Consider the following 27697-nt stretch of genomic DNA (forward strand, 5'->3'; position numbering starts at 1 on the left):
TAACTTATTAACCTCTATCCTCCTAAACTATTCACAGTGTTACCCCATTTTGTTATATTCATCACCTGGCATTTGGCATGATAATCCATAAATTTTTTTTGCTTGAAAGCAATTGGTCTGAATGTGTCATGTGACTGAATATGCTCTAGCTAAAACTGGGGAATATCCAATGTTAGTATATACCATACAATAGTACTTTGATGTGTGCTGATTGGCTAATTCAGAAGCGAGTGGCAAGGACTATTCACCTCCAAGCAACCAAAGAGACAAAATCGCATGTCAAAAGTTATATTCCTGAATATGAAAGCAATCTCTGCAGTAATGAACACTACTTAAGCAGTACTGCAATGTGCAACATTTTAAAGAACCAGCCACACAAAGAATTGTTTCTCTAACTTGTTTTGATACATGTCAGGACAGCAAGGAATTCCATGTACATGTAGTTATTGATGTCTGAGGAGACATTATGAAATAACTGAGATACTTCAAGTGTCCTGATTGGTCATAATCCTTTCCTTTATTGCACCAGTACTGGTACATCCTTTGCAAATTGTAATTTGAAAAATTTGCACATCAATTTGCCTCTGGCTCATGATTGACAAATGTTCTCATGTTCTCCCAACATCCTGGGTGGGTTATTACAACAATAAACCTATAATGTGGTCAACAGCTTATAAGAATTGTTTGACATTTCTCTATGCAGATTAAAATTGATTAACCCTTCCACTTTCTTATGGCCTGTGTTTGGAAAATCTGTGTCTATTCATATGACATTTGCAGTTTTTTAAATTAATCATTGCCATCCAAGCAATTGCAACTTCATACTTTGTCATTTGTAACAAGAAAAACCTAGTGATACTGTATTTGACAGCAGCGCCACATTGCTTTCATCCTCCTTTCTTTGACATTTTTAAAGTGATGAGATAAAGGAGATGCTGTTGCTCAGGGTCGAGGTATGCCCATAGTTCTTTCTCCAGCTCTTTAAGAGCATCTACATCATGTGACTGACATACCATCACTACCGACTGAAGCAAAAGGAGAAGATCTTTATTCATGTAAACCACAGGGTTTTCAGTAGAATCTAATTCATCCAAATACTTCTCAAGTATCTGAGCATGCTGAGGAGGAATTTGCTGTGGTGTTGGTTGAAGTAGCATTAGCAGAAGAATGCGTCCAATCTCGCAGTGGGCTAAAATCTCTTGGTATGGTCCTTTTAACTTTCCCTGTTGGCTCATACTTCCTCTTTCTTCTGCATGGTAAGCCATTTCAGTCAATACAGACAAAGCACCATCAAAATCACCTGATTTGTGCAAATAATGAAAATGAATTAAGATTCATGCTAACTTTTCAAAGTAGTAACTTGTGTAGCCGATGGTAAATTTTTTACTGCATACTTAGATTTTCTTTTTTTTTTTTTTCTTTCACGAAATGAGGGCAACTGTTAACCTTTTTTCTGATAACCATTTTCAGTAATATATTAACAAATTATTGAACAAGCATATGTTCCCACATGCTCTACCTGGTTCTTTGGGTCATAGGCTTTGGGGAAAAAACATGTTATTGTCCCACAAGATATCCAATCCCCCTCACTGTAATTTTAAAACTTACCTGTATCAATTTTACATGAGGCTACCAAAGTCATTGACTGCAGGGCATCAATGGGATTCTGATGTTGTAACTCAGCGGCATGTTGATAATGGACCATAGCTTCATGGGGCCGGTTCATATGTCTCAAGGCGTCCCCTATTTCTAAGCACAAACAAGCCCCTAACGCCGAGTTACCCTGGGCACAGTGAGTTTTAATGGCCTGGTTGAAGAGATGTATGGCTTCAGTCAAGTGTTCCTCGAACGCCGGACATCTTAACTCCACGGAATTTTTCTCTGCTTCTAAAAACAACCGTGCAGCTTCAGTTAGCGCCTCAACTTCTCCCGTTGCATTAGACAGCGTATTTTCACACCTCGCCTTTGCAAGACTACAGAAACCAGCGTATTGTGGACAATCTTGTCGTTTCAACTCTTTGGCAAGGGCACCAAACTGACCACTTGCCTCAGAAACATTAGGTTTTTTCAGAAAACGTCTCTTTAGTTTCGCAGTAATCGCACGGTATTGTCCTATAACGTCAAATTCGCGATCCATTTCTAACTTGTTTCAAATCTCTCTCACTCTCTTGATTTTAATTTTCCCTTAGGGCCTTGCGTGAAAGTTATGGTTGTATACTTGGCCCCAGTTCTCGCGTCCAACATGGCGGAGTCTACCACGCTATCTTATCTTTATGCGTGGTATCCTTTGCTTTCTGCTTAAATTTATAGTAGTGTAGAATTTTTATTCGCATTTTTTCTTTTGAGAAGAAATCACATGGATGAACCAAAGCCACTAACATCGAGAAAAAGAAAACGACACGAGTAAGTGCTTTTAATTCGCTCTACAGCACAGTAAATTGTTACCTTGCGTTGTCCGAAGAAGTATCAGGAGAATATAATTTGGGGCAAAGAATGGAATAATAGTAATTGTGATATCAATGATACGAAATTAAAAGGATACGCATTACCATACAGTGAGCCAGAGAATAAAGGTATTTTAATCTGGTAACGTTTGTATATTCTAATACAGTTGTTTTCATTTGTCAGTTGGTGGGCCAAACATAGACCAAAGGAAGGAAAAGTTCTGAAGAAATCTGGTACGCGAGGTAAGGCCTTGTTTTCTTTTTCGCATTACCCCTTTTACTTTGTCGTTTTTAGAACCAGCATTATGTTACTGCAGCTTCCACATTGCCATTGAACTTAAGTTATAGAAGAATCAAAACTGGGATTACATCTGTTTACCGTTGATAGCTTTCTTGTGGATCATTATCAAATTTTGTTAAACAATTTTCACATCTGCCTGTAATGCAGGCCTGGGAGATTAAAGGACTTCATCTCTGTAAGGTACAAAGGTGATGTTAACATTGTCATCACCATAGGTCCACAACTTCCTTGCCATATTACACATTGCTGCAATGATCATTGCGGTAATAGCAATTTTATAATGTTTCTCTCCAGTTACCGGTATGTTGTGGTTCACATAAGACAATTCAAGGCTGTGCTCTAAGGAAAATTGAATGGAGCCCAGTGCTCTGAAACTGTGAAATCCAGGGTGCCCAGCATATGATTTGTATGAAAAAACTAAAATTTCTGAGTCGCCCAAGAGCAAAAGTAGGGCACCAGGGGCCACCGGGCACTGCTAGAGCACAGCCTTGCAATTGTGTGAAAATATAACTTTTTCTATTCTCATGAGTATTTTCATCTCTACTTGTTTTTACTCTTAACTTTAATCATAACTTTATCGTTTAGACAAAACAGATAAGCCATCTAAGACCTGTGAGGAAAAGAAACAAACTTCTGAAACATCTGAAGAAGAAAACAAACAAGCTATCAACAAACTTGACAGCAAAGACAGGAACAAAAGATACATACTTTTTATTGGTAGGTGTATTGAAGCTATCATTTAAGTAAGCTACAAGCATGCTATTTATAATCTTTCCATAATGTTATGTGCTGTAATTTTTTATTTTTTGTCAAACAATTTAACAAGCATTTTACACCTCTGAGTGCATAGTACATGTAGTTACATCTTGTGACAATAATTTCAGTGTGAATAAGTTTGTGCAAGTAATAATTTTGCTTTTTGTTGCTGTGAGTATCCTCTCATCAGCTACTAATAGAAAAAGCCATAACATATTAAATTTTAACTCTTTCCTGAAAAATGTATTCATGACTTGGACATGATTAATAATCATATATTTTTTTCATTTCTCAAATATCTCAAAAGGAAACCTACCCTTTTCAGTGAAAGAGGAACAAGTGAGGAATCATTTTAGATGCACAGGTATTTTTATGATACTTATTTGGCTACAGACCCAAATGGAACTCACTGTTTTGTGACAAAGTAGTGATTTTTTTTTTAACTTTTGATGGTATAATTTTTAACTTGATCAGCTGCCTTGTGTAGTGTGAAATATTTTGATTTAAAATGGATAGTTTGATACCAGAAATAAAAAGTTGAGGTATGTCCAAGATTAAAAAAACTCTTAATCCTGTTCAATTAATTGAGATATGCAAATTAACAAATTTTCTATTTTGCCTATGATTAGTAGGAAATTAATTTGAAGAAATTGATGAAAAGCAATTTTCTTCAAAGAGGACTCAGGGTGAAACAATAAAACATTTTCATTACAGTAGACAGAAGCATGTTAGTATTGGTGATAATAAAGGGTTGTTCTGCCTGTTTATCAATAGATAACATTAAAGAATTTTGACTCATGACCAAGAGGACTGGAGAGTCAAAGGGCTGCGGATTTATTGAGTTTGGTGACAAGGCTAGTTACTGGGTGAGCGTGTACAGGAGCATGTACCTACCTATCTTAAAAGTTTACTTAAGCTTCATGACAGGACAGAAAATGCACGCACTGTAAATACCTCCTGTTGTCCCATACAAAGCCTAAGAAAACTTTTCTAAGGCTTAGTGTGGGACAACAAGAGGGTTCTTACAGTGCACGCGTTTTCCGTCCTGTCATGCTAGTGACACTCAGGACAGACTAGGTATGCCAACTTCAATATTGCTCACCCTGTTATCAAACGTAAAACTGAAGGTAGACCATGCCCAAAATAGGATTCTTTTTTTCTTGTTTTTCGCTTAGTACGGATGATTAACGTACTATTAAAATTAAGCTGATTCGATCCGACTTGTTTAAGTTCTACTGTTCTTGCCCATTATAAACCTAAAAATTCTATCTTTCTTTTATTTGTTTATCTACATCTATGCAAAGGAATTATAAATTTAGGAAATAATCGGTTGAAAAAGAAGATAAAACAAATAGGTCTTACGGCTGAGTAATAAACCTTCCAAAGCCATGATGAGTTGCCCGTACTGAGTACTAAGGTACTAACGTACTAAGCAAATTCAGAACAAGCCGTGATGAGTTGTCCGTACCGAGTACTAAGGTACTAACGTACTAACATACCAAGCAAATTCAGAGCAAGCCGTGATGAGTTGTCCGTACCGAGTACTAAGGTACTAACGTACTAACATACTAAGCAAATTCAGAACAAGCCGTGATGAGTTGTCTGTAGCGAGTACTAAGGTACTAACGTACTAAGCAAATTCAGAACAAGCCGTGATGACTTGTCCGTACCGAGTACTAAGGTACTAACGTACTAACGCACTAAACAAATGAATAACAAGCTGTAATGAAATGTCCGGACTGAGTACTACAGTACTAAACATATGAGCAACAAGCCGTGATGAGTTGTCCTTACCGAGTACCGCAAAATACGACAAATACGGCACAACTTGTAAAAATACTCAGCGATACTACACAACAAAATATCTAGTAAGACATATCTATATGAATAATTTAATTCCAAAACTTTGCAAGTGCAATTTTAACGGTATTCTTTTTCTCAATAACACAAACTGCCCTAAACGGTTTCTCCGTGATCTCAGGGACAGATGAAACAGAAAATGTTCGAGGCTGAAACCACACTATATTAAACTTTTGTTGGATAAGAACAAGTTTATTTAACATCTCAAATTTTTCATGTTCTCTTAGGTAGCATACTCAAGCTCATGTTTATTAAAGATTCATTAGGATTTGTTGCTTACTTTGTTTTACCAAAATATAGTTTCTAAAAGGGTTATAGAAAAAACTGCAATTCATAAATGGTTTATTTCAACGAAAACCGTCAGTTTGAGATCACCAAAAAAACGCAGTGCGTTGTTCTCCACTACATTACCGCATTAGAAATAAGGTCCACACCACAAAAACACAAACCCCAATGGTTATCAATATACTCCTTTTTTCACAGACTAAATCAAATGTTCAATTTCATGGCATGCATGAAAAGAATGAGAGTTGTAGTTAGTACGCTAGTACGTAGGTATTCATGCTTGCTCGAGAGGTTTAATTAGTACGCTAGTACGTAGGTATTCATGCTTTGAAAGGTTTACTTAGTACACTAGTACGTAGGTATTCCTGCCCGTTCGAGAGTTGTAGTTAGTACGCTAGTATGTAGGTATTCATGCTCGCTCGAGAGCTGTAGTTAGTACGCTAGTACGCTAGTACGTAGGTATTCATGCTTGCTCGCTCGAGAGCTGTAGTTAGTACACTAGTACGTAGGTATTCTTGCTTGCTCGAGAGGTTTAGTTAGTACGCTAGTACGTAGGTATTTATGCTTGCTCGAGAGGTTTACTTAGTACGCCAGAACGCTAGTACATAGGTATCCCTGCTCATTCGAGAGTTGTAGTTAGTACGCTAGTACGCTAGTACATAGGTATTCATGCTTGCTCGCTCGAGAGCTGTAGTTAGTACGCTAGTACGTAGGTATTCCTGCTCGCTCAAGAGGTTTAGTTAGTACGCTAGTACGTAGGTATTTATGCTTGCTCGAGAGGTTTACTTAATGCGCTAGTACGTAGGTATTCCTGCTCGTTCGAGAGTTGTAGTTAGTACACTAGTACGTAGGTATTCAAGCTTGCTCACTCGAAAGCTGTAGTTAGTACGCTAGTAAGTAGGTATTCCTGCTTGTTCAAGAGTTGTAGTTAGTACGCTAGTACGTAGGTATTCATGCTTGCTAGCTCGAGAGCTGTAGTTAGTACGCTAGTACACTAGTACGTAGGTATTCATGCTTGCTCGCGAGAGGTTTAGTACTGTTAGTACTGTAGTACTGATGAAAGCTGTTAGTACGGTAGTACTGATGAATAAGCAAAAATCTACAGAAAAGCATTCCTATAATGGGCAGCATATGACTGAAGGAGGAAGAACATTTACTGTGACTGCCTGTCAAGCCTGGAACTGCTTACCACTATCCATGCAGAAATTAGCATTGCTAAGTTCTTTTAGGAACTCTCTTTAGAAAAAATTTTTTGAAGAACAGCAGCTTTTAAATCATTTTATTCTGTGATTTAGTTATACTTTTGTACTATAAACTGATTTTATCTCTTATCTCTTGTATTTTATTTGTTATATTATCTCATAGTTATGCCATAGTTTTTAACATCCGTATTGTACATAATTTTAGAGGGCCACAGGTTTGTAAGTATTTTTATACTATTTTAGTGCTACCCTCTTTAAATTAAGTCTTTACTTACTTACTTACTAATTGCTTTCACTGTTTGATGTGTTTTTAATGTATTGCAGTGATTGTGAAACTCAGAAAACCACAAACACTGGAATTTCATTCTGAAATTAAAACTGGGACCTGACTAATTTAAAGTTTAAGGGAAACATGAGAGAAAATTTCAAAAGTACAAATTATCTGCCATAGCTATCCTCGTGTCTTATTAGCTTTTTCCTTGTAACACAATGACATTCTATAAATATTAACAAGGTTCACACATATTTATTTGTTACACTGCATAGTGAACTATGATAACTTTTCTGTGTGTCTCTTAGAATAATTATAATTGGATTTTTTGGAACCAGGAAAAAAAGAAAGTCTCAAGTTTTTCTCTAATGATGAAGATGGCCTAGACAAAATTTATCATTTTGTATGGTTTCTCCCTTGATCTCAAAATCTTAATGAAACTTTTAACAATCTCTTTTTTTTTCTTGAACTATTAAGAAATTGAGCTTAACATACTCCAAGCCTTGCCCTATATTTCACCCTTAACAAGTATCAATACCTGATAATTAACAGCTAAATTTTCCATTATTCCTTTGCAGAAAGCACTGAACTTACATCACAGTGTTCTAGCAGGAAGAAAGATAAATGTAGAAGTAACATGTGGAGGAGGAGGCAAAGGAGAAAAGAGAATTAAAAAACTGCAAGAACGTAAATTAAAGTTTCAGCAAGGAAGGAAAAGAAGGTCCAAATCTTCATCTGAAGTCAAATCAAAACAGGAGGATGAAACAAGCTGTAATACTTAAAGACTTTTGAATTATATTTATATGGTAATAGGACTGAGTGGTGTTCAATTCAGTCTGTAATCATGTAAGTGATAAACAACATCAGACAACAACTAAGCGGGAGTCCGATTTGTTTATCACGAGTTTGATTACAGACAAAATTGGATGACGTGAAGTTCTGTTACCAATTATAATGAAAGGTATGACAAATTTTGAGAAAGAGACCAGACATCAGTGATCCATTTTTTTTAAAAAGCAACAGTCAACTCTGTTAAGTGCATAGGATGTGCACTGTCCACATACACTGGTATGACAAGTTAACTGCCCCCAATTTAGCTGTCTTATTATGCTGAATAAATGGGGTAAGTTTCCAAAGAAATGGTGGTGCTGCATTGGTGGGGATAACAAGGTAATTTGGTTTGATCAACTAAGCTGAAGTTGTAAATTGGCCTCCATAAAGAAGCTGACATTTTGAGCATTAGCCCTTCGTCAGAGCAAATGATGAAGGGCTCTGACGAAGCGCTTATGCTCAACACGTCAGCTTTTTTTTAAACTCTTAGTGGCTAATTTACAATTTCAACTTAGTTGATAAAACCAAATTACCTTGTCTTATTACACCATCTAATTACAAGCATGATGTGTACATTTTCCTATTAGTGTTCAAATAGGTTTGATAGCCATCACATTTGAGAATTTTGTTATGGTTTTGAAGGTGAACTTTGCATAAAAAGAAACTTTATGTGTAACATTGTTAATCTTATATAGTTTTATCATTTCTTCTCTGAAAATGAAAATGAATTCAAATTAGGAATTAAATTTTGCCAGTTTTCAAGGGTTGTGATTACTTGATAACAGTACTTTATTTTTCAACCTACCTGAACAACAGATCGAAATTACATGAACCATATATTCAATCAAGTGAAAGTAAAAAAAATGACAAATTATATTACTCCTTTCACTCCCACAATCTCAATATTGATTCTCCTTACTTTCTGCCGTCAGTTCTCATGATATTACAGTAAATGGTTTGAACCTTTGGGTAACATGTGAAGGTGTAGTCTGATCGTCCGGGTGAGTGTAGTCCTGAGAAGGACTGTTGTCGGTGGCAGTGACTGACGTTTCGACAACCTTTGCGGAAGTCATCATCAGAGTCAAGTGAATGATTGTTGTCAGTAGAATGTTCTTATTATAAGAACTTATTATAAGAAATTCTTATTATAAGATAATTAATTCTTATTATAAGAAATTCTTATTATAAGAACTTATTATAAGAAATTCTTATTATAAGAACATTCTACTGACAACAATCATTCACTTGACTCTGATGATGACTTCCGCACAGGTTGTCGAAACGTCAGTCACTGCCACCGACAACAGTCCTTCTCAGGACTACACTCACCGGGACGATCAGACTACACCTTCTTGTGATATTAGTTTGGATAATTTTGTATTGCATCAACCTCAAATCCCCTGATTGATATTTTCCTTTATTCTCATCACTTGTTTGCTTGATATTGTATTGATATTTTAAAGAGAAATTCTGCCTTGGTCACTTGTGGCAGTTAAAGGGTTAAATATCCCTCTAGAGCTTAAGAATTCTTGATTCAATTTTATTTGTAAATCTTTTCTAAGGGTCGAGTAGTTTTGCTTGTGGCTGTGATAGTGTGGGAGGAAGGCATATTAAAATGCAAGTACTTTAATTTAGAGATTTCTTTTAATTCATAGCAGGGCTCTCACGCACGCTTTGCGCATGTGGGGCAGAGCCCCATACCTATGGAATATGGTCAACCTCTTTTCATTTGGTTGTCACATGACTGACCGAGCGTACATACATACGTACGTGCCTTTAGATTGCACGGGTAGGGTAGGGGAGACTATCAAAACGAAGGGAGGGGTGTCTCAGGCAAGTCTTGGCAAATGCACATCTTTTATGTTATCATTAATATTACGAACTTGGGAGCTCCGCTTTTAGGCTTGGCTAAATCTTTATATTACATCAAGCCTTATATGCCATCCAGAGGGTGTCTTGCTTCATCCTGTGGTAACTTTTTACTCCTCTTTTTTATTATTTTACTACCCAACACAAAATGCTTACAACGCCTATGTGTGCCAAACTCACTTTCTTAACAGAAGCATTCCAGAACATTTGGTTTAAATTCTTTAGATAAGGACTGTTGTTGGAGCAAAAACCCAAAACAAATTTTTGGAACATTCCCATATGTTCCCCTAAATTTGTGAAACAACATTCCTATTTAAGACAAGTTTTGAAAATTCCTATTTTTTAAGGTTTGTTAACAGCTTTTAAATTAATCAGTATTAACCTGTATCAAAAGGAGTTGATGCCATTTGGAACTGGTTGTTTTCTTGTTAAATCCATTGGTAATTGCCAACTTAGATAATTGATGACAGAAACCAGTCAGAAGCATTTCTATTTTTGCACGAATGAAACATAGTGATAAGCATATGTTACAAATTATCAGCAAAAACAGTTTGTTAGATTAAACATTAATAAGAAACAAGCAAGGAAAATGAGATTTGGTAGTAGTATCCAAAACCCAATCAATTTGATTTTGTTATTGTGCATCCAACGAAAAGGGAAAGAAAGACACAGTGGGAAAATAATTTTTTTTCTTTTAGGCTTTAAGAAATGAACGCCCCTCTTTCGTGACAAGTCCGAAAATAATCACAAGATTTAATTAATGCAGGAAAATTGCCTTAGAGATGACAATTGTCAATCTGGTTTGATTGGCATCGGGGAAGCCGTAGCGTCTTTGTCATAACAACACCTGTAAGAGATCACGTGACTGGCAGTGCGATAACGGGAAAATGGCGTCAGAGGAGAGCTTACTTTTCTGTGTTCCTGAATTTTCTTCCCAAGTTTTCTCAGGGCTGCACAGCCTTAGGAAAGATGGAAAGCTCTGCGATATTCAACTTGGGGTAGGTGATTTCCATTTGAAGTCTCATCGTGTGGTTTTAGCTGCTGCGAGTAGCTATTTCAATGCCATGTTTACTGGAGACATGAAGGAAAGTCGACAAGATGAAGTCATCTTGTTCGGCGTGGAATTTTCAGCTTTAGAGGATCTGGTGAACTTCTGCTACACGGGAAGGATTGAAATTAACGTAGATAATGTGCAGAATCTACTCTGTGCCTCTAATTTGCTGCAGTTGACGAGTGTAAAGCAAGCGTGCGTTGAGTTTCTACACCGCGTTCTTCATCCGACGAATTGCCTCGGCATCCGGTCTTTCGCTGATACCTATTCGTGTGTAGATCTTGTGGAAGCAGCCGATGTTTTTGCTGTGAAAAACTTCTCTGAGGTTGCGAGGAGTGAAGAATTTTTGAGCCTGGCCCCCGAAGCGGTTGTGGAGATGATCTCGCGGGAAGAATTAAATGTCCGCACAGAAGAAGAAGTTTTCGAAGCAATTTCAGCTTGGGTGAGAAGAGAAGAAGACGAGCGCAAAGATTTCCTTCCAGAATTGCTCAAGAACGTGAGACTGCCTTTGATTAGCCCGCAGTATCTATGCGACAAAGTCTCCAGCGACGAGCTGATAAAAAGCAATTTAGCATGCCGTGACCTGGTAGACGAAGCAAAGGACTACCTTCTTATGCCTGAGCGGAGATGCAAGCTTCAATCAATCCGCACGAAACCAAGGCGATGCAGTGAAGCTGCGGGTTTGATTTATGCCATTGGCGGCCTTACCTCCTCTGGGGAGGCCCTTAGCACTGTGGAAACGTATGATACTTTGACCGGACAATGGCTGCCTGGCCTGCCTATGAGTACGTTGCGTACCCGTGTTGGTGTAGCTGTCCTTGATAATAAATTGTATGCCCTAGGTGGATTTGATGGGCACAAGCGACTAAGCACGGTGGAATGCTTTAATCCACAGTTTCAAACATGGAAGGCAGTTGCTCCCATGAATACACGCCGCAGTGCTCTTGGTGCAGTGGTGGTTAGCGGAAGGATTTATGTTGTAGGTGGGTATGATGGCCACATCTCGCTAAGTACTGTAGAGTGCTATTCTCCAGCTGCCAACAGCTGGAAGTTTGTAGCCCCAATGGGGACGCTCCGTAGTGCTGCTGGTGTCACAGAGTTGAATGGAAAGATTTTTGCCATTGGCGGACACAACGGCTTATCAATATTTAACACCGTAGAAGTGTACAACCCACAAACTAACACATGGGTGCAAAGTCCACCGATGAGTGTTCGAAGATGTAGAGTTGGTGTTGCCACCTTAAATGGTCGCATCTATGTGTGTGGAGGGTATGATGGCAGTTGCTTTCTCAACACTGTAGAGTGTTTTGACCCAGAGACTGGACAGTGGACCTTTGTGGCCCCCATGAATACTCGTCGCAGTAGGGTAGCTGTGGTAACTCTAGGTGGAAGGTTGTATGCGATTGGAGGCTACGATGGCTTGTCAAACCTTAATACTGTGGAGTGCTTTGATGTACTGAGCAACAGGTGGACCCCTGTGGCATCCATGGGCATGCATCAAGGAGGTGTTGGAGTAGGGGTACTTCCTAGAGGACCATTTTCTTAGAACATAATGCAAAAAATTTCCTAAATCACCTTACAGGTTGATAGAAAACATTCTTCATGGAAAAAACAGTAAATCTAAAGGAATAGCTTTGAAAGTTATTGTTCACTATTGAGAGGAGCTTTAAAAGTTTAGTTATGGATGGATGGATGGATGGATGGGTTAGATGACCACTCCCCATGGGGCTTTTCAGGGCCATTCTTACAACACTGTGCAGGGGACTTTACCAGACTGCTTGTAGCAGTTTACATCGAATCAAAGGAAGTTGAAGATGCCCCCTCCCAGCAATTCCCAGTAAGCAGGCCAGACCACATCACAGTAATCTCGTAAGTGGGTTCTTTAACGTCCCCTGTCTAACTTAATTAACTAACCAATAGATGCAGGAGACGGGACCTACGGTTTATTCGTCCTTATCCGAGAAGACTAGAATGTCCATCCATTTCATGATATTATAGAAAGGTAGCACATTCTCCTCAGTTATTTTAAGACCTTGAGTGTTGGTCCGGCCGGGGCTCAAACTCTCAACCTCCTGCACTCGCTCCGACGAAGGGCTAACGCTCGAAACGTCAGCTTTTGTAATCATTACGGTGGCCAATTTACCATTTCAACTTTGTTGATATATCCAAATTATTTCGTTACTCCCACCGACGCAGCCCCAAACAGTTTCTTTAGAAACTATCAGCCTTTATTCTCCTGCACAACAGTCCGGCGCTCTAACCAATTGAGCTAACCGGGAGGCGGTTAGCTCAATTGGTTAGAGCGCCGAACTGTTAGATCATGGACTAGTTAGTTCATGGACTTGATTATATATTGCTTCACTGTTAGATCATGGATTGGTTGGACCATGGACTTGATTATATGTTGCTTCACTTTTTAAAAGGTTAGATTCCCTTGGTAGGGTTGTGCCTGAGTATTTGCACCAAAGTAAACTTGCAGGTATATTCACATTTAATTACAGGTACTCTGATAAAAAATTATTTATATTTGGCTAGGACTTGCTTGGAAGTTTTAGCTATGTAATAATAGATTTTAATCAAATTTAAGTGTAAAATTATATCTGTTCTGTAAGAAGTTGAACTGAGTCGGTAACCAGAACATATGATGAACATTGTAAACCACCCAGTTTACACAGAGGATTGGTTGGTTTGCAATAATATTGAATTTGTCACAATTTCAAGTTGTTTTTATGTATACTTTGTTATGAGGCCTTCAATTGAAGCAGAAATTTTCAGGGATTGTTAGAAAGGATGAAAGTGAACTAATAAGTATATTGGAGTTATTAAAAAGGATAGTTAGAAAATCAAATTGAAATTTGTGTAAAATCCACATGCTGAAATATATTTATTCGCTCATTTATTATTCACCAGATTAGTGTCAAATTTATGCTAATTATTCATAATTTGTTAGATATTGTATGTAAATTGAAATTATACCATAAAAAGTAAGTTTTGCTAGTTATTTCCAAGTTAGTGCAAGAGGTTTGTGTATTTATTACAATTTTTGCGAGGAAAGCTTGTTTAAAAGGCCATTTCTATTAATTAGCAGGTTGCCTGTCTTATTCATCTTTGGAAGAAAGTCCATTTGACATGTTAAAGTAATGGACATGAAATTTTAAAGTGCATCCATAGTTAACCCGCTGCAAAAGGACAACCATTGTGAGCAAAATGCTCTACAGACTGGTATGCTCAAAGAGTTATCTACAACTGTATCATTCATTGTGAATGGCTGAAAGTTTGTTAAATGATGACAATGTTGAACTTGCATAGTTTTGTCTAAGATGGTATAAAGACCAAATTTTGCACTCAATGTTAAGATGTTCTTGAAATATGTTAAGTATGAAATGAGAACATCTTTTTCCTTACGGCATTAGTTCAAAGGGTTTATAATTGATATCTAAATGTATTTTCACTTGAATAAACCAGTATTTGGAAGCATTAATTTAAACTTTGTGTGACACTTTATATCTTCTGTTTGTAAGTGGTTTTCATTGATGGGTGGACTTAAAATTGTTATGTGGGTGTCAGAAGAAGCAGAAACCCTGGAAGCCTTTATGAGATTTGCCATTAGCTTTCACTAGATAACCGAGGAAAAGTAGGCATTGTTCACTAACAAGATCTATTGAGCTAAGTCAATCAGGGCTCAACACTAACAGTAGCAAACTATCTGCAGAATAGTAGAAATTCAGTTTTGGCATGTGGTTTTTGATTTCCACAGACAGTTTAGCTAGTAAACAAACTGAAATTGTGGTAACTTCTAAGTGGTCACTATCCTTTGGGCTATTAAGTTAAAAAGTTAGTGTTGAGCACTGTCAATCTTCTCTTAACTAAATCATTTGGATATATCAACAAAGTTGAAATGGTAAATTGGCCACGGTAACGATTACAAAAGCTGATGTTTCGAGCGTTAGCTCCGACGAAGGGCTAACGCTCGAAACGTCAGCTTTTGTAATCGTTACAGTGGCCAATTTACCATTTCAACTTTGTTGATATATCCAAATTATTTCGTTACTCCCACCGACGCAGCCCCAAACAGTTTCTTTAGAAACTATCAGCCTTTTTTCTCTTAACTAAACCATTTTGCCAAAATTTGACTATTGCATTGAAGGGTGTACTGTAGACCCAAATATTGTCACTACAGAAGTTTTAGTCATGTTGTTTATAATGGTAATTGAACTGAGTGGAGTGCAGTTTGGGCTGAAATCATATGCCTGATTTCAAAATTGAACAAGCCTGCAGCGCGAGTTCAATTTGAAATCACAAGTATGATTTTAGACCAAAATTGCACGATACAAGGTTCAATTACCACGTTACTACATCCATTTCGAAATCGCCCAAATACAGGACTTGGTCAATTCAAATATTTTACTGATGCAGTACTGAGCCGGTTTTTAAATAATAAGGGGAACCGGAAACCCTTTTACATTTTATTTTGTATGCAAAACAGAAAGACTGACGTCAAGTGTCAAAAACTCAGTCAAGCATAAAATGATGTGATTTAGAGCAAAAAATGATGTGATTCGTGAATAAATGGCACCAATTAGAGCCAATCAGATTACAGGGACCACCAGTGATTTCAAAATGGATGTAATAAAAGAATATACTGTAGCTTTAAAGACCAAGCTCAACAATCAAAAGAAAAGCATGCAAAGCTGATTGGTTGAGCAAGGGCCTTAAATACTTCAGTTTGAAAACTTTCAAAAAACTTATCATTCCCACGTTGAATTTCAACAGACTAGTGCAACTTTCAAATCATTCTCCCCACTTTTAATAATTATCTATTGAAATATCAAAATGTATCTTCCATGTTATTACATAAAGATTTGACTGATAACTGAGTTATCAACATCCCCGTTGCATAATATTGTGGCTTAGTTTTAACCCACAATCACAGGGAATTCGTGAAAACAGTTCTTGAGTGAATATCTTGCGTATAGTACTGCAGAAAAAGAACGGAAGTTTTTACAAGTTTTTAAGAGTGGCGGAACATTTATCTACTTGTAAAAATAATTTTTTTTAAGTTATAAATAATTATTTTGTATAAAGTTTACAGTTAATTGGTACATATATCTGTATAGTGCTCTGCTTGCTAACAAACCCTTTACTTTGTTACTAAACTCAAGAAATACTTCTTGAAAGCAGAAAAGAAGTTTCCAAATAGCTGAGATTCTTTACTTTCAACATGTTCCATGAGGACAGTACAACCATTTTTGACCTCCTTTTGAGGGAAACTTCTTACATTCAATTCAAAACTGAGAAGTGGATGGGCAGTGGCAGGAGCATTTGCAAACTCCTCAACCTGATTGTTACATCCTTCTAACAATTGACCTGATCTTCTATCAGATAATTTATCTTTGCTTAAACTATCGTTGTTCCCATTACCATGTTTCTCAGGCTGAAGGGACCTGCGTCGTTCTCTTCGACAATGGGTCCACGTATTTTCAAAGGCTTTGCAAATCGCTGAAAACTCATTGTTAAATTTGTTTACTTTCTCTGATATCCTTGCTTCATTTTTAGTGTTGCTGCAACCTGCTGCAGAGATGTGGCCAGAAAGCTGGGGCACCAGTGATGTTTTGATACCCTGAGTTTTGCTAAGCACACCAGATTCTTCCACAATAGAGCAGGGCATCTTAGCAGAACTTTTAACTTTACACTGAAATCCATACTCCCTTTCTAATGTCTCTAGAACAGACACAAAAACTGCGTGGGGTGTACTCAGGTTGTCAACACAACCTGTGTCCAGTGCTTGAGAACTTTTGTTTTGATACTTAACGAAGAAATCATGGCGCTGAGAATGTTTCTTCTTTTTAGAAGATTTACAAACTGTAAAAAGGCTTAAGAGATTATTTCCAGTGGGATTTGGATTGTCAACACTGCTATTCAGATCCTGGCAAATCTTGTGAGCAATCTTCATCAATTCAATGATGTTTCTCAGTGTTGCCATGGTAATGTTCTGTGTCAAGTTATGTACAAGCTCAAAGGGATCTTGAACACACAAAGGGGAGATCTTAAACTCTAACTGCTTCCTAGTCCCTGGACTACTGTGAGAACATCCTAAGACTAAATTTGGCAGTGCATCCTGGTGCTTAGTGGTTTCCTCTGTAATTTTGCTAGCATCCTTGCTATCTTCAATCTTTGTTAACTGTCTATAGCATTCTTGGTCACTATCAGATGTGATCATTGAAACATTTTCATTAGTTTCTGTACACTGTGAAACCTTTAACTCTTTCAAGACTGACAGAATACTTGTCCTTTGGCCTGTCCTTATGCTCACCACACAATTAGCAAAGTCAAATTCAGTTGAAAAGAAGCAAAAGAACTCTTCCAATAACTGAACTGTTGAACAAGCAAAACAGAGTCATTATCATAAATATGTTACTTTCAAGTTTAAGTATCAAAGAAAAAAGGCATCATTAGATAAGTATATCATCACAAAGTTTTCTCATAAAAGATTCCTCTGGCTCCCTCACCAATATGTTATCTCTGTCAACACTGCTGGCTATTGCCAGAGTATCAATTTTCAACTGATAATAAATTTTGAAGAGCTGTAAGATAATAATTTATCATATGAAACTATCTAAGAATGAAAAAAATATACTTTCATGTTTCATTCTGTCACTGTAAGTCCATAGTAGTTGGTCTCTCACATCAGGGCAACATATTACTTAAAACTCCACCTAGTTAAGTTGACAAGAGGCCAGTTAACTTTGACTGGATCCAAACACTGACTACTGCACAACATCTGAATACAACTGAAATAGGCAAAAGATCAGACAAAGTTTACTTACTCAGACTTTTGGTATTCTGTGAGGGAGAAAGTTTAGTAACATCTGTGAAAAATGAACAGTTCCAGTTGTCAATAACCTCTGAATTAGGCTCTTTCATGGCACACAAATGTGGTCCCTCTCTGATCCAGGTATCAAATCTACATTGTAATGAAGGAATGACTGGTGGATGTTGCATTTGCAGGAAGTACAGCACCATCAGAGTCAATGCATAGTTTGACAGCTGTCTGCTAGCAGTTAGGGCTTTGGCTTTAGCCCAGGCTCTCACAACAAAGACCAGCTGAGTAATCCTGGGATCAAGGGACATGTAGCAGTGAAGGAGCTCTGAGTTTCTTACACCAAGCCTGTCAAGAAATCGTTGGTATTGTCGATATCAGCGATGTGACTCTTGATCATGTTGTGACTTTTATTCTGATCATTCTGATTAAGGATGTACTAATATAGGACTATCGTTGGTTACAGTGGGAGACTTTTCCTCAACAGGAGAGGAAGTTGTTATTAGTATCAAAACAGAGAGTCAAAGTCAAGTTTTCACAACAGATTTTATTATACAAAGCATAGGAATTGAAAACCAATTTCTAATAGTAAATACTACGTTCATATTGGAGAATCCTGTTGTGTATATTCTTGTTTATATGTGTACCCTTTGTATACCGGTACTTGCATACATGTAGCTCTTCTATCAAGAAACTCGATCATTCCCTGATGCTTTAGAACACATCATCTAGCTACATACAGTAAGCAAGACCATTATCATGGACATCAATGCAATTATACTTTGCCATAACTTGTTATCATCATCATTAACATCATCATCATTATTTGTCATCTATGTCCTATAGCGCCTAAACACAGCATCCCAGTAGCTGTTTATAATTAACATAAGTTTAAGAGAGGCTATTGGCTACTGTTGCATCCAAGCTTTTGCTAATCCACAGTATCATTAGACAATGGCTTAGTGAAAGCTTAAATGCTTATTTTTAATGCTGCAGCAGTAGCTTAATGAATCTCTTGAAACCATAATATGATCATAATACCACCGCTATCAAAGGAAGACATGCAACAGTCACAGTACCTGTTGTTTACTGATAGGTCACATGACAATCCAGAGGGCAGATGTGTGAATTTAATGAGAGGGCATTTAGCAGTCAAGACTGGTATGATGTTTGTGCAACCGGGAGCAAAACTACGCAGGGTATCAATTACTAAAGAGTAATCAACAATAGTGTCATCAACTTTAGACGTCAGTAAACACAAATCCAAGTCACTTCCCTTCCATCCAACTCCAGTAACAGTTGAACCAAAAGGCACCACAGAGGCTCCTGGATAAACTTCACTCAACACTTCTTGTAGCAGCTGACAAACCAGTCTTCTTAATTTGATGTCTTCATCACTGAGACACAATTGCTGCATCAAAATGTTCACTTGTTCATCCACCTGACAGTGTACATGTTAGGCCAGTTATATAGCGTGTCATGAAACTCCAAGACTTTACATTTAGTTCCCTCTTCTGGCTGTCATACAGTTATTTATCTTGTAGTTAACGGAGAGTTTGAACTTAAATATATCACTAACTGATGTACATGTATTGTACATTATTATAACAAATGCCAGGAGAGGTTACATTTTAATTACTCTCGCGATTTTAAAATCCTTGATTGCTCAGTAAAGCATATAGGACAAGTACTGTTTGGTTGTATTTGTTGTGTTCCCTTACTATGTAAGTAGCCTATGAAGAACACAAACACTTACAAAAAAGTTGACCATGCACTTTTTTATCTCTTCCTCCCTCCAAGCCTTCTTGGTCATTGTTACAAAATACATGATAGTATCCAAATTAAAATAGTAAATTGAGATAGAACTCATCCACTGTTTCCACATACCTTCATCAACGGATTCAGTTTGACAATGAGATCCTTGGACAAAAATTTTGCCATCTCTTTGCTTCCTAAATGCCCACGGTGGTGTTCCTCAGAGTCATCATGACCACGCTTTATGGGTTTTTGCATTCTAAATTGAAAGCCAGTTTTAGTTAAAGTCCTTTCTTTCACTGTAAGGTGTTTGTTATGCAGAAGTGGTAATGACTCCAATTGACTCAGCACTTTTGTAACACTTTCTTCACTAGAAAACTCCACTATTGCAAAAACACCCTGAAAATTATAAAAGTTAAGACAAATGAAACATTGTTTTGATTGCAAACCAATTTTCAAGCATTATGGTACAAAACATCACCTTTTTATTTGGTTTTAGTTTCACAACATTCCTGTCAATCAATTAAATTTCAACTTTCTGCCAATTCAATTTTGACTTTTTGCATTCAATTTCAACTTTCTGCATTGTATGGGATAAGTTGACCACAAGCATAATGAAATTTTTGCAAGCATGCAGGAGGGCAGATTTATGCCTTGCCAACATGCAGAAAGTACTTGTCAAAGTCGGTAGTGCAATCGCTAAATCGACTGACACACTGTTGGCTATCCGTGCAGATCCTGAGAAGACTTCAGCGTCAGCTCTCACTGAGAAATTGGGGAAATTAGTAGGTAATCACATGGGGCTGAGTAACATTAAGGATTAATATCACACGTGTTTTCGGAAGTTGCTGAAATTTCCCGAGTCGCGCAGCGATGAGGGCAATTTCTGCAACTTCTGAAAACACAAGTGATATTAATCCTTAATTTTACGAGGAACCATGTGATTACTTGTTTATAATAAAAGGGGCAAAATGTTTTCTTACTGATCTCGCACAAAACAGGATGCCATTGTTACAGAACAAACAGAAATTTCTTTATCTTGGCAGCTGTTGCTAAGTGATTTTCAGCTAATCATTTTCAAGTAATTTTGCCCAAGGCAATTACAAAAATTAAGAAAAAAATGCCCTCTGTCTCGACCAATCACAATTCAGTAATTTTGCCCCTTACATGATAAATCACGTATAATGCTGACACTCTGGCATTGTTAGGCCATATAAACATTGACCTATCATACCGTCGACGCAACGCCATCAAACCAACGAATATTCCTCATTGTGTGGCTCTCAAGTACCCATCATGGGTTTATCGTTTGGAGATGAGCTGTAATCTCAGCTTAACAATATCAAAGCAACTAACAAGATTGGCCATGCGACTACTGCAAAGCAATATTATCGCAACCATAGCGATGGCTGGAAGGGCAAATCTTTTCACTCAAATGGAAAGCCTTTTTTAGGGAAGAGGGGCCGGTCTTACCAGCCACACAACCACAATTCCTACAAATCACTGGAAACCGAGAAGAAATCCAGCCAGTGAAATGCTCTGATATCTCAACATGTTACAGTTCCTTGAACACAAGGTGCACTGCTTTAAAGCAGGGGGGCTGGGAGAATATTATTAACAGTGGCAGGCCTTAACCTCAGACCCTGAGATATTGCAAATGATACTAGGCCAGCCAATCAAATTTACCAGGACTCCATATCAAAGAGTAGTCCCCAATGAGAAGAAAATCCTTGATTTGGACAAACAACATGTCATTGATACTGAACTGGCTGAACTCCTTGCTAAGGGTGTTATTACCCCAAGTGGTCACAAAAAAAGAGATATATCCCTCCTATCTTCACTAGGGCCAAAAAGGATGGTTCTTTCGGAGTAATTTTAAATCTCAAGTGTTTAAACACTCATGTACAATATCACCATTTTAAAATGGACTCGCTTAATACTGTTTTACAAATGGTAAAACCTGGGTGCTTTATGGCATCCATAGATTTAAAGGATGCATATTATTCTGTGCCTATTGCCACTGCAGACCAAAAATACCTGAGGTTTCAGTGGCGTGGAAAACTGTATAAATATGTTTGCTTTCCTAATGGATTGGCATTTTTCCCCAGGAAGTTTACTAAATTATTACAACCAGTATATTCAAGTTTGAGACAGCTGGGACACCTTTCAGCAAGTCATATCGATGACTCATATCTCCAGGGTGATGACGATGATGACTGTGAAAGAAATGTTTGGGATACTGTCAGATTATTTGATTCCCTTGGGTTTACTGTCCACCCTGAAAAATCGTCCTTTGTTCCACAACATCGTATCACCTTCATGGGGTTTATCACTGACTCAATCACAATGAAAGTTTATCCAACCTCTGAGAAGACCGAAAAGATCATTCATACCTGTCAAGGGCTGTTGGAGTGTCCGCACCCTACAGTAAGAGAGGTGGCATCAACCCTTGGGTTCCTCATATCAAATATTCCAGCAGCAAGGCTAGGGCCTTTACATTTTAGGTCACTGGACATGGACAAAACTGAGGAATTGGGCCTAAACAAGGGCAACTTTGATGCATTTATGCAACTGTCTGAGTTGTCTCAGAGTGATTTGCAGTGGTGAATAAACTCAGCAAGGTCATTATACAATCCTATAAGCCCTCCTCAGCCAGAGGCCACTTTATACACAGATGAGAGTAAAGAGGGCTGGGGAGGAGTGCTCAATAATGCAAAGATTGGGGGACCTTGGACTCCAGAAGAGGCTCCTAATGACATCAATTATCCTGAAATGCTTGCAGTGTTGTTTTCTCTTAAGGCATTTCGTAAAGAGTTATCAGGAAAGCATGTACTTGTGCGAATTGATAATATGACTGCTGTGTCAGATTTAGGTAAAATGGGCACAAGCCATTCCAGAAAGTGAAATGATTTAACCTGTACGCTCTGGGAGTGGTGCCTTGACAATAACATGTGGTTAACCACAATTAAAGTCATATCCCAGGGAAAGAGAATACTCTAGCTGATGCAGAGTCCCCGAAATCTAGAAAAGAAACTGAATGGACTTTAGACAGTAAAATTTTTCACCCAGCTGTTAAGAAACTTCATGTTGAGCCTCAGATTGACCTATTTGCATCTAGCCTTAATTGCCAGCTAAGGCCATTTGTTGCCTACCAACCAGACCCTAAAGCAATGGCTATTAAATGCTTTTTCAATTTCTTGGAAACCTTATGTTTTTTACGCCTTTCCTCCTTTTAGTATCATCCCAAAAGTGTTACAGAAAATTCAAGCAGAGGAGACCACAGGACTGTTAGTTGTGCAGTGCTGGCCAACTCAGCCATGGTGGCCATTGGTGATGAGACTGCTGGTTCAGGAACCCTTTGTGCTCCCCAAAAAGAAACACACCTTATTTCTACCTCAACAGCCAGACTTGGTGCATCCACTACATCAGAAGTTCACACTTCTGATTTGCCACTTGTCAGGAAATCACTTGAAGGCAGAGGGCTTTCGGAATCAGCTACCTCACTCATCCTGCAGTCTTGGAGAAAGGGCACCCAACAACAATATAAACCATTCATCACTAAATGGGAACAATACTGTTGTCAAAGGAAGATTAATCCCTTTTTAGCAACTATTGAACGTGGGATTAATTTCTTGGCAGAACTTTACCACACAGGGATTGGATACAATGCCCTCAAGACTGCATGATGTGCTTTGTCTACTGTTTGTTTTACATCAGAGCATTACACTTTTGGACAGCATCCCCTAGTCTGTCATTTCCTCAAAGGAATTTTTGAGTGTAGACCCTCTCTCCCAAGGTACCAAGAAACTTGGGATGTCACAGTGGCATTAGACTACCTAGCTAAACTTGGGCCACCTGTGAGACTTAGTTTTAAGAACTTGACTTTGAAAGTGGTTATATGTTGATCGCATATTGCTTTCAGGACAGTGTCGCCAGACTTTGCACACATTATCAATTGATTATATGCAAATAAGTTTTGAAAAATGTGTGTTTCCATTAATTCATTGTTAAAAACTGCCAGACCGGGTAAACATTTAGCTTGTATTGAGTTTCAGGCCTATGCACCAGATGTAAGTCTTTGTATTGTAAAGCATCTTCAGCAATATCTGAAGCATACAGATACTCTTCAAGGTACAGTGTAATGTAAAGCAGCTTCTTATTAGTTACTCTAAGCCTTATAAAGCTGTTTCCCCTGATACAATAAGCAGATGGATTAAGGCTACACTGGTTGATGCTGGAATTGACACTTCGAAGTACAGAGCACACAGTACTTGATTAGCATCTACATCTGCAGCAAAAGCAAACAGCATATCTATCGCCACAATTATGAAAAGTGAGGGGTGGTCCCAGAAGTCTACATTTACTAAGTTTTACAACAAACCAGTGGAACCTCAAGAGAATTTCAGAACTGAGCTCCTTAAAGCTGTATGTAGTGACACCTAAGATAGTGTCTTATAATTATATGTTTTGATGGTTAAAAGAGAATGTTATTAAAGCAGGTTTATATTGCTGTAAATCATTGTTATCTTTTGAGTTTGCACTCACACTGCTTTAAAATTTCACGTGACTCCGTAGCGACCAATGACCAATGACCAATGACAAAACAGAATACCTAAATTAAACGAGGCTTACCTGTAAGGTGAAGTTTGATTGGGATTCTGTGAGTCATTGGTCGGGGGCGAAGGAGTCATGTGCCCACCCATGTGTTATTAATCCACCCATGATTGGGTGTAAGTGCTCATATCTGTTAAAGACTGATCTTCCCAGGCTCGTGCGCCTTCTCACATGACTCCTTTGCTCCCGACCAATGACTCACAGAATCCCAATCAAACTTCACCTTACAAGTAAGCCTCGTTTAATTTAGATATTTTTGGCCACATTTGCTCTTAATGCCTTCATCGACGAGTTTATCATAATTATTTAAAATACCTTATCTTTATCCAAAAATATGTTTGAGACTTTTCCATATGCACTGAAGTATTTTGCTAGATCTTCTTCTATGGATCCTGAGTTTTGAAAACCTCGCACATAAATGCTTTTCCTACAAGAACGTTCTCTCTCTTCTTTTAACTTCAGCATCCTTTCATGTTTTTTGCCATTGTTGTGGGTTGGGAGAAGCGAAGCTGTGAAAGTAGAAAAATAAGTTGAGTGATGAAAACAAGATAAGCATAAAACAATTTGCTTAATATTCCTTATTAATACTGGTCCTTTTGATTCAGCATTTCTTAATACAAGGGAACGACATGAATCAAAGCTGAAATAAAATTAAGCTTGAGGAATTTTGCTAGACCTTGAGATGCAGATCCGCATACGCGTAAACTAACGAGATCAGAGCTTGGATGATAACGTGAAAATCTTCTATGAATGGAATTGAAACGGAATATCACCCTTGCACCAAACATTAAGGTTACAAGAATAAAGGAAATGATTACCAGCTTAAGAAGCTCTCGACTGTTAAACAAATTCTCCTTGTTAGCACCTTGGGAAATGTATTGAGAACAGTATGGAGAATAAAGGCTGATAGTTTCTAAAGAAACTGTTTGGGGCTGCGTCGGTGGGGGTAACGAAATAATTTGGATATATCAACAAAGTTGAAATGGTAATTTGGACACCGTAACGATTACAAAAGCTGACGTTTCGAGCGTTAGCCCTTCGTCGGCGCGAAGTATGGAGAATATGCATACTGATGTTAAGGGTTTATGAGACGAGCGACTCGAATTTCGTGAATTTCACTTCCAAGGTAAAAGCTCCACAGCTGACGAGCAGAGAAAAGACTTGATCTAAACGGAAGCTATCATAAGTGGAAATTCAAAGCCGTTTATGTGTGACTCTAACTAACAAGTTACGAAGTGAACACGGCAAAAGTCGAGCGAAATTTTCTGATGCTTTGCAGCTGGGTTTTATAACCGCACAAGAAAGATGAAATACTGTACCCTTCAAAAAATGACATACAAGGCTGTCCTTACCTGAAGGTAAAGTTACCCCACAAACATCACAAGAAACTTGTTTTCCTCTTACCCCACAAAGTTCCGCCATATTTTCTTCAAATAACGCGGGCTCTGATAGCGAGGGCTGATAGGAATAATAGATCCAGGCTATTCTCGTCGTCTGCTTCCAATGCTTGACTGTTTGAACTTTCGTTCTGATCTTCAAACATGACTACAGATTCGTGCTCTGCTTGGAAAGTCAGTGCATGTGCTGAGGGGGGTAAGAAATACAGCTGATTTTCAACCACGTCGACTGGTTCTTTAAAGAGGAAGAGAACGGAAGATTATCAGAGCTTTACACCAAAATCAGCGAGGAAACTTCGGAATACTCGTAACGCCTATGCTCGACAGAAGCCGGCGAGGACTTAAGAAACTTTTGTTCGAGAAAAGCGTAAGAGAAAGCTGTTCAAAGGAGTTAAGAACTCGCAAGAACGTGCAATGTACAGCAAAAGTCAGGCTGTTGAAGAAAGAGGTACTATTCCGAATTGCCAGGCGCTCAATCGACTTGGAAGGCAGTGTAAATCAAAGGTTCTAGACCAAAGCGACTTTTGCAAAATTCATCAGTTTTATGACAGCACCTCTGGACTAGTCCAATGTCTGGGAATTAACAGACGATTCAAACAATGTATTAAAATCGTTCCAATAGAGGAGGAATATTGTAAACATCACATGGTTAGCGACCATTCTTGACTAAAACTGATTTCTTTGGGAAAAAAAAATATGTAAAGAGCAGTTTTGTTGAGACAGAGGACCCCTTTTACTTTTAGTTCTCCGAAGGAAAGTGGGGTATCTTTCAAAGTTCCTATTTTATGTTCTATCTTGGCTATGGGATACAACGGTTTAACCACTTGGGTTCTGTCACTTCGAAAAATGTCACTCGGTGTGATTCTGTGCAAGAGATACAAATCAGGTTCCGTTTCTCTGTTCATCCATTGCGCTCGCTTTTCCCTAACGTTGTGCATATTTTTGCCACTCTCGAGTACAGTTGGACCCCGATAATTCGAAGTCTCAAGGAAAAAGCAAAATAGTTCGAATTATCGGGGGTTCGAATTCTACCATGAACACCTTCTTACAATCAAGAATTGTTGGTACGCAACCCACACAGACGCCCAAAGAACCAATATCCATTGTTCGTGTCGTCATACCTTTCAAAGATCAGAAATCAGCAAATTATGTTAAGAAAGAGCTCAAGAATCTTAGCATGAAGGTGCATACGACTGTCCAGCCAGTATTTGTTAGACGCAAAGTTGGCCAAGATCTTAAAGTACGAGAAATCAAGCCACAGATCGTCAACCAACAACGCGTCGTTTATCAATTTCAATGTGACCTGTGTGATGCGGGTTATGTGGGCTATACACGCGGACACTTACACACACGCGTGGATGGACATAAACGAAAGGCATCTTCAATAAACACTACCACGAACGGCACAGCGAAGTCCCGAAAGACCTACTGAAACGTTTTAGCATTCTGAAAAAGTGTAGTAACAAGTTCGATTGTTTGGTGAACGAAATGCTTTTCATCAGAGACCTAAAACTCACTCTGAACGTGCAAAGCGATTCAATTCGCGCAAAAGTATTTGTTTAATTAGCTCGTAACATATTTATGCTAATTTAGTGTTACACCTTGCCACAAACTTTATAATTTTTTATTTCTCCTTGACAATGGCGTCATGATGACACCGAAACGTCGGTTTTTATCGTTGGTTTTTGCCAGTCTTTGCATTTCGAATTATAGGGGTCAAAAATAAATACGCAATTCAGTTACCCCTGCATAACTTTATTTACCCTATTTTCGCGATATTAGTGAACAGTTTGTAATCCCTGAACGTATTTCAAATGTTTTCATGAACAAAACAGTTTTTTTTTAATTTCATAAGAACAAACAAAAAGCAGAACAGTGACCAATATAAAAGGTGCTTAGCCTAAAAAGCTGTCAATTGCGAGCTGCCTCTGAGATTTGCGAATGTTTTTTCTCTATGATGTATGCGATCTGACTCATGTTTCGACGAATCTCGTCAGCTCCATCTGCAGCAAACAGACTATAGGACGAAAGCGTGTTGATAGCCTCGGTTATATGTGCTCTTGTTGGCTTCTGTGGTCTCTCCTCGGAGTCATCATCGTCACTATCATCGTCTACTTCCATCACTGTGCTGTCACGTTCTCAGAATTCTTCTAACATTTCTTCATCACTTAACGGCGCACTTTCCGATGTCATAACGCCGTCATCTGCCTCAATGACATCTTCAGCTCTTGCTTCTGTCGG

General features: G+C 38.2%; 3 protein-coding genes and 1 non-coding gene across 7 annotated transcripts; 2 read left to right on the top strand and 2 right to left on the bottom strand.

Moving 5' to 3' along the window:
* Positions 1-272: 272 nt before the first annotated feature.
* LOC111338779 (40-kDa huntingtin-associated protein) lies at positions 273-2190 on the bottom strand. The gene is made up of 2 exons (XM_022945306.2): positions 1609-2190; positions 273-1300 (listed from the first exon to the last, which is right to left on the bottom strand). The coding sequence occupies exons 1-2, from the start codon at positions 2135-2137 to the stop codon at positions 888-890; spliced, it is 942 nt and encodes a 313-aa protein (XP_022801041.1). The 5' UTR covers positions 2138-2190; the 3' UTR covers positions 273-887.
* LOC111338781 (uncharacterized) lies at positions 1967-8712 on the top strand. The gene is made up of 7 exons (XR_015994347.1): positions 1967-2104; positions 2190-2403; positions 2629-2687; positions 3331-3462; positions 3809-3865; positions 4276-4367; positions 7698-8712. It is a non-coding gene; the product is annotated as an uncharacterized LOC111338781 (transcript).
* Positions 8713-9737: 1025 nt separating this feature from the next.
* LOC111338803 (kelch-like protein 18) lies at positions 9738-14357 on the top strand. The gene has a single exon (XM_022945333.2). The coding sequence runs from the start codon at positions 10707-10709 to the stop codon at positions 12414-12416; it is 1710 nt and encodes a 569-aa protein (XP_022801068.1). The 5' UTR covers positions 9738-10706; the 3' UTR covers positions 12417-14357.
* Positions 14358-15661: 1304 nt separating this feature from the next.
* On the bottom strand, positions 15662-27183 carry LOC111338783 (poly(A) RNA polymerase, mitochondrial). 4 transcript variants are annotated; one of them, XM_088742118.1, is made up of 7 exons: positions 26578-27183; positions 25412-25691; positions 24375-24568; positions 19578-19844; positions 18770-19131; positions 17698-18038; positions 15662-17245 (listed from the first exon to the last, which is right to left on the bottom strand). In XM_088742118.1, exons 2-7 carry the CDS (start codon positions 25479-25481, stop codon positions 16011-16013), a joined length of 2469 nt encoding a protein of 822 aa, XP_088598244.1. In that variant the 5' UTR covers positions 25482-25691; positions 26578-27183; the 3' UTR covers positions 15662-16010. The 4 variants fall into 4 exon arrangements, with proteins under 4 accessions (XP_088598244.1, XP_088598245.1, XP_088598243.1 ...); XM_088742119.1 differs by having other exon boundaries at positions 25464-27183; XM_088742117.1 differs by having other exon boundaries at positions 25412-27183.
* Between the last annotated feature and the right edge of the window lie 514 nt (positions 27184-27697).

This window comes from Stylophora pistillata, chromosome 12 (assembly GCF_964205215.1).
Source record: "Stylophora pistillata chromosome 12, jaStyPist1.2, whole genome shotgun sequence".
NCBI lineage: Eukaryota > Metazoa > Cnidaria > Anthozoa > Scleractinia > Pocilloporidae > Stylophora > Stylophora pistillata.

Coding starts and splice junctions, on each gene's coding strand:
- LOC111338803 (XM_022945333.2), top strand. CDS start 10,707: ATGGCGTCAGAGGAGAGCTTACTTTTCTGTGTTCCTGAATTTTCTTCC.
- LOC111338779 (XM_022945306.2), bottom strand. CDS start 2,137: ATGGATCGCGAATTTGACGTTATAGGACAATACCGTGCGATTACTGCG. Junction 1,301..1,608: donor CTCATGTAAAATTGATACAG/GTAAGTTTTAAA, acceptor TGCACAAATCAG/GTGATTTTGATGGTGCTTTG.
- LOC111338783 (XM_088742118.1), bottom strand. CDS start 25,481: ATGGCGGAACTTTGTGGGGTAAGAGGAAAACAAGTTTCTTGTGATGTT. Junction 19,845..24,374: donor TATTTTTGGATAAAGATAAG/GTATTTTAAATA, acceptor TATAATTTTCAG/GGTGTTTTTGCAATAGTGGA. Junction 17,246..17,697: donor ACAGAATACCAAAAGTCTGA/GTAAGTAAACTT, acceptor CTTGTTCAACAG/TTCAGTTATTGGAAGAGTTC.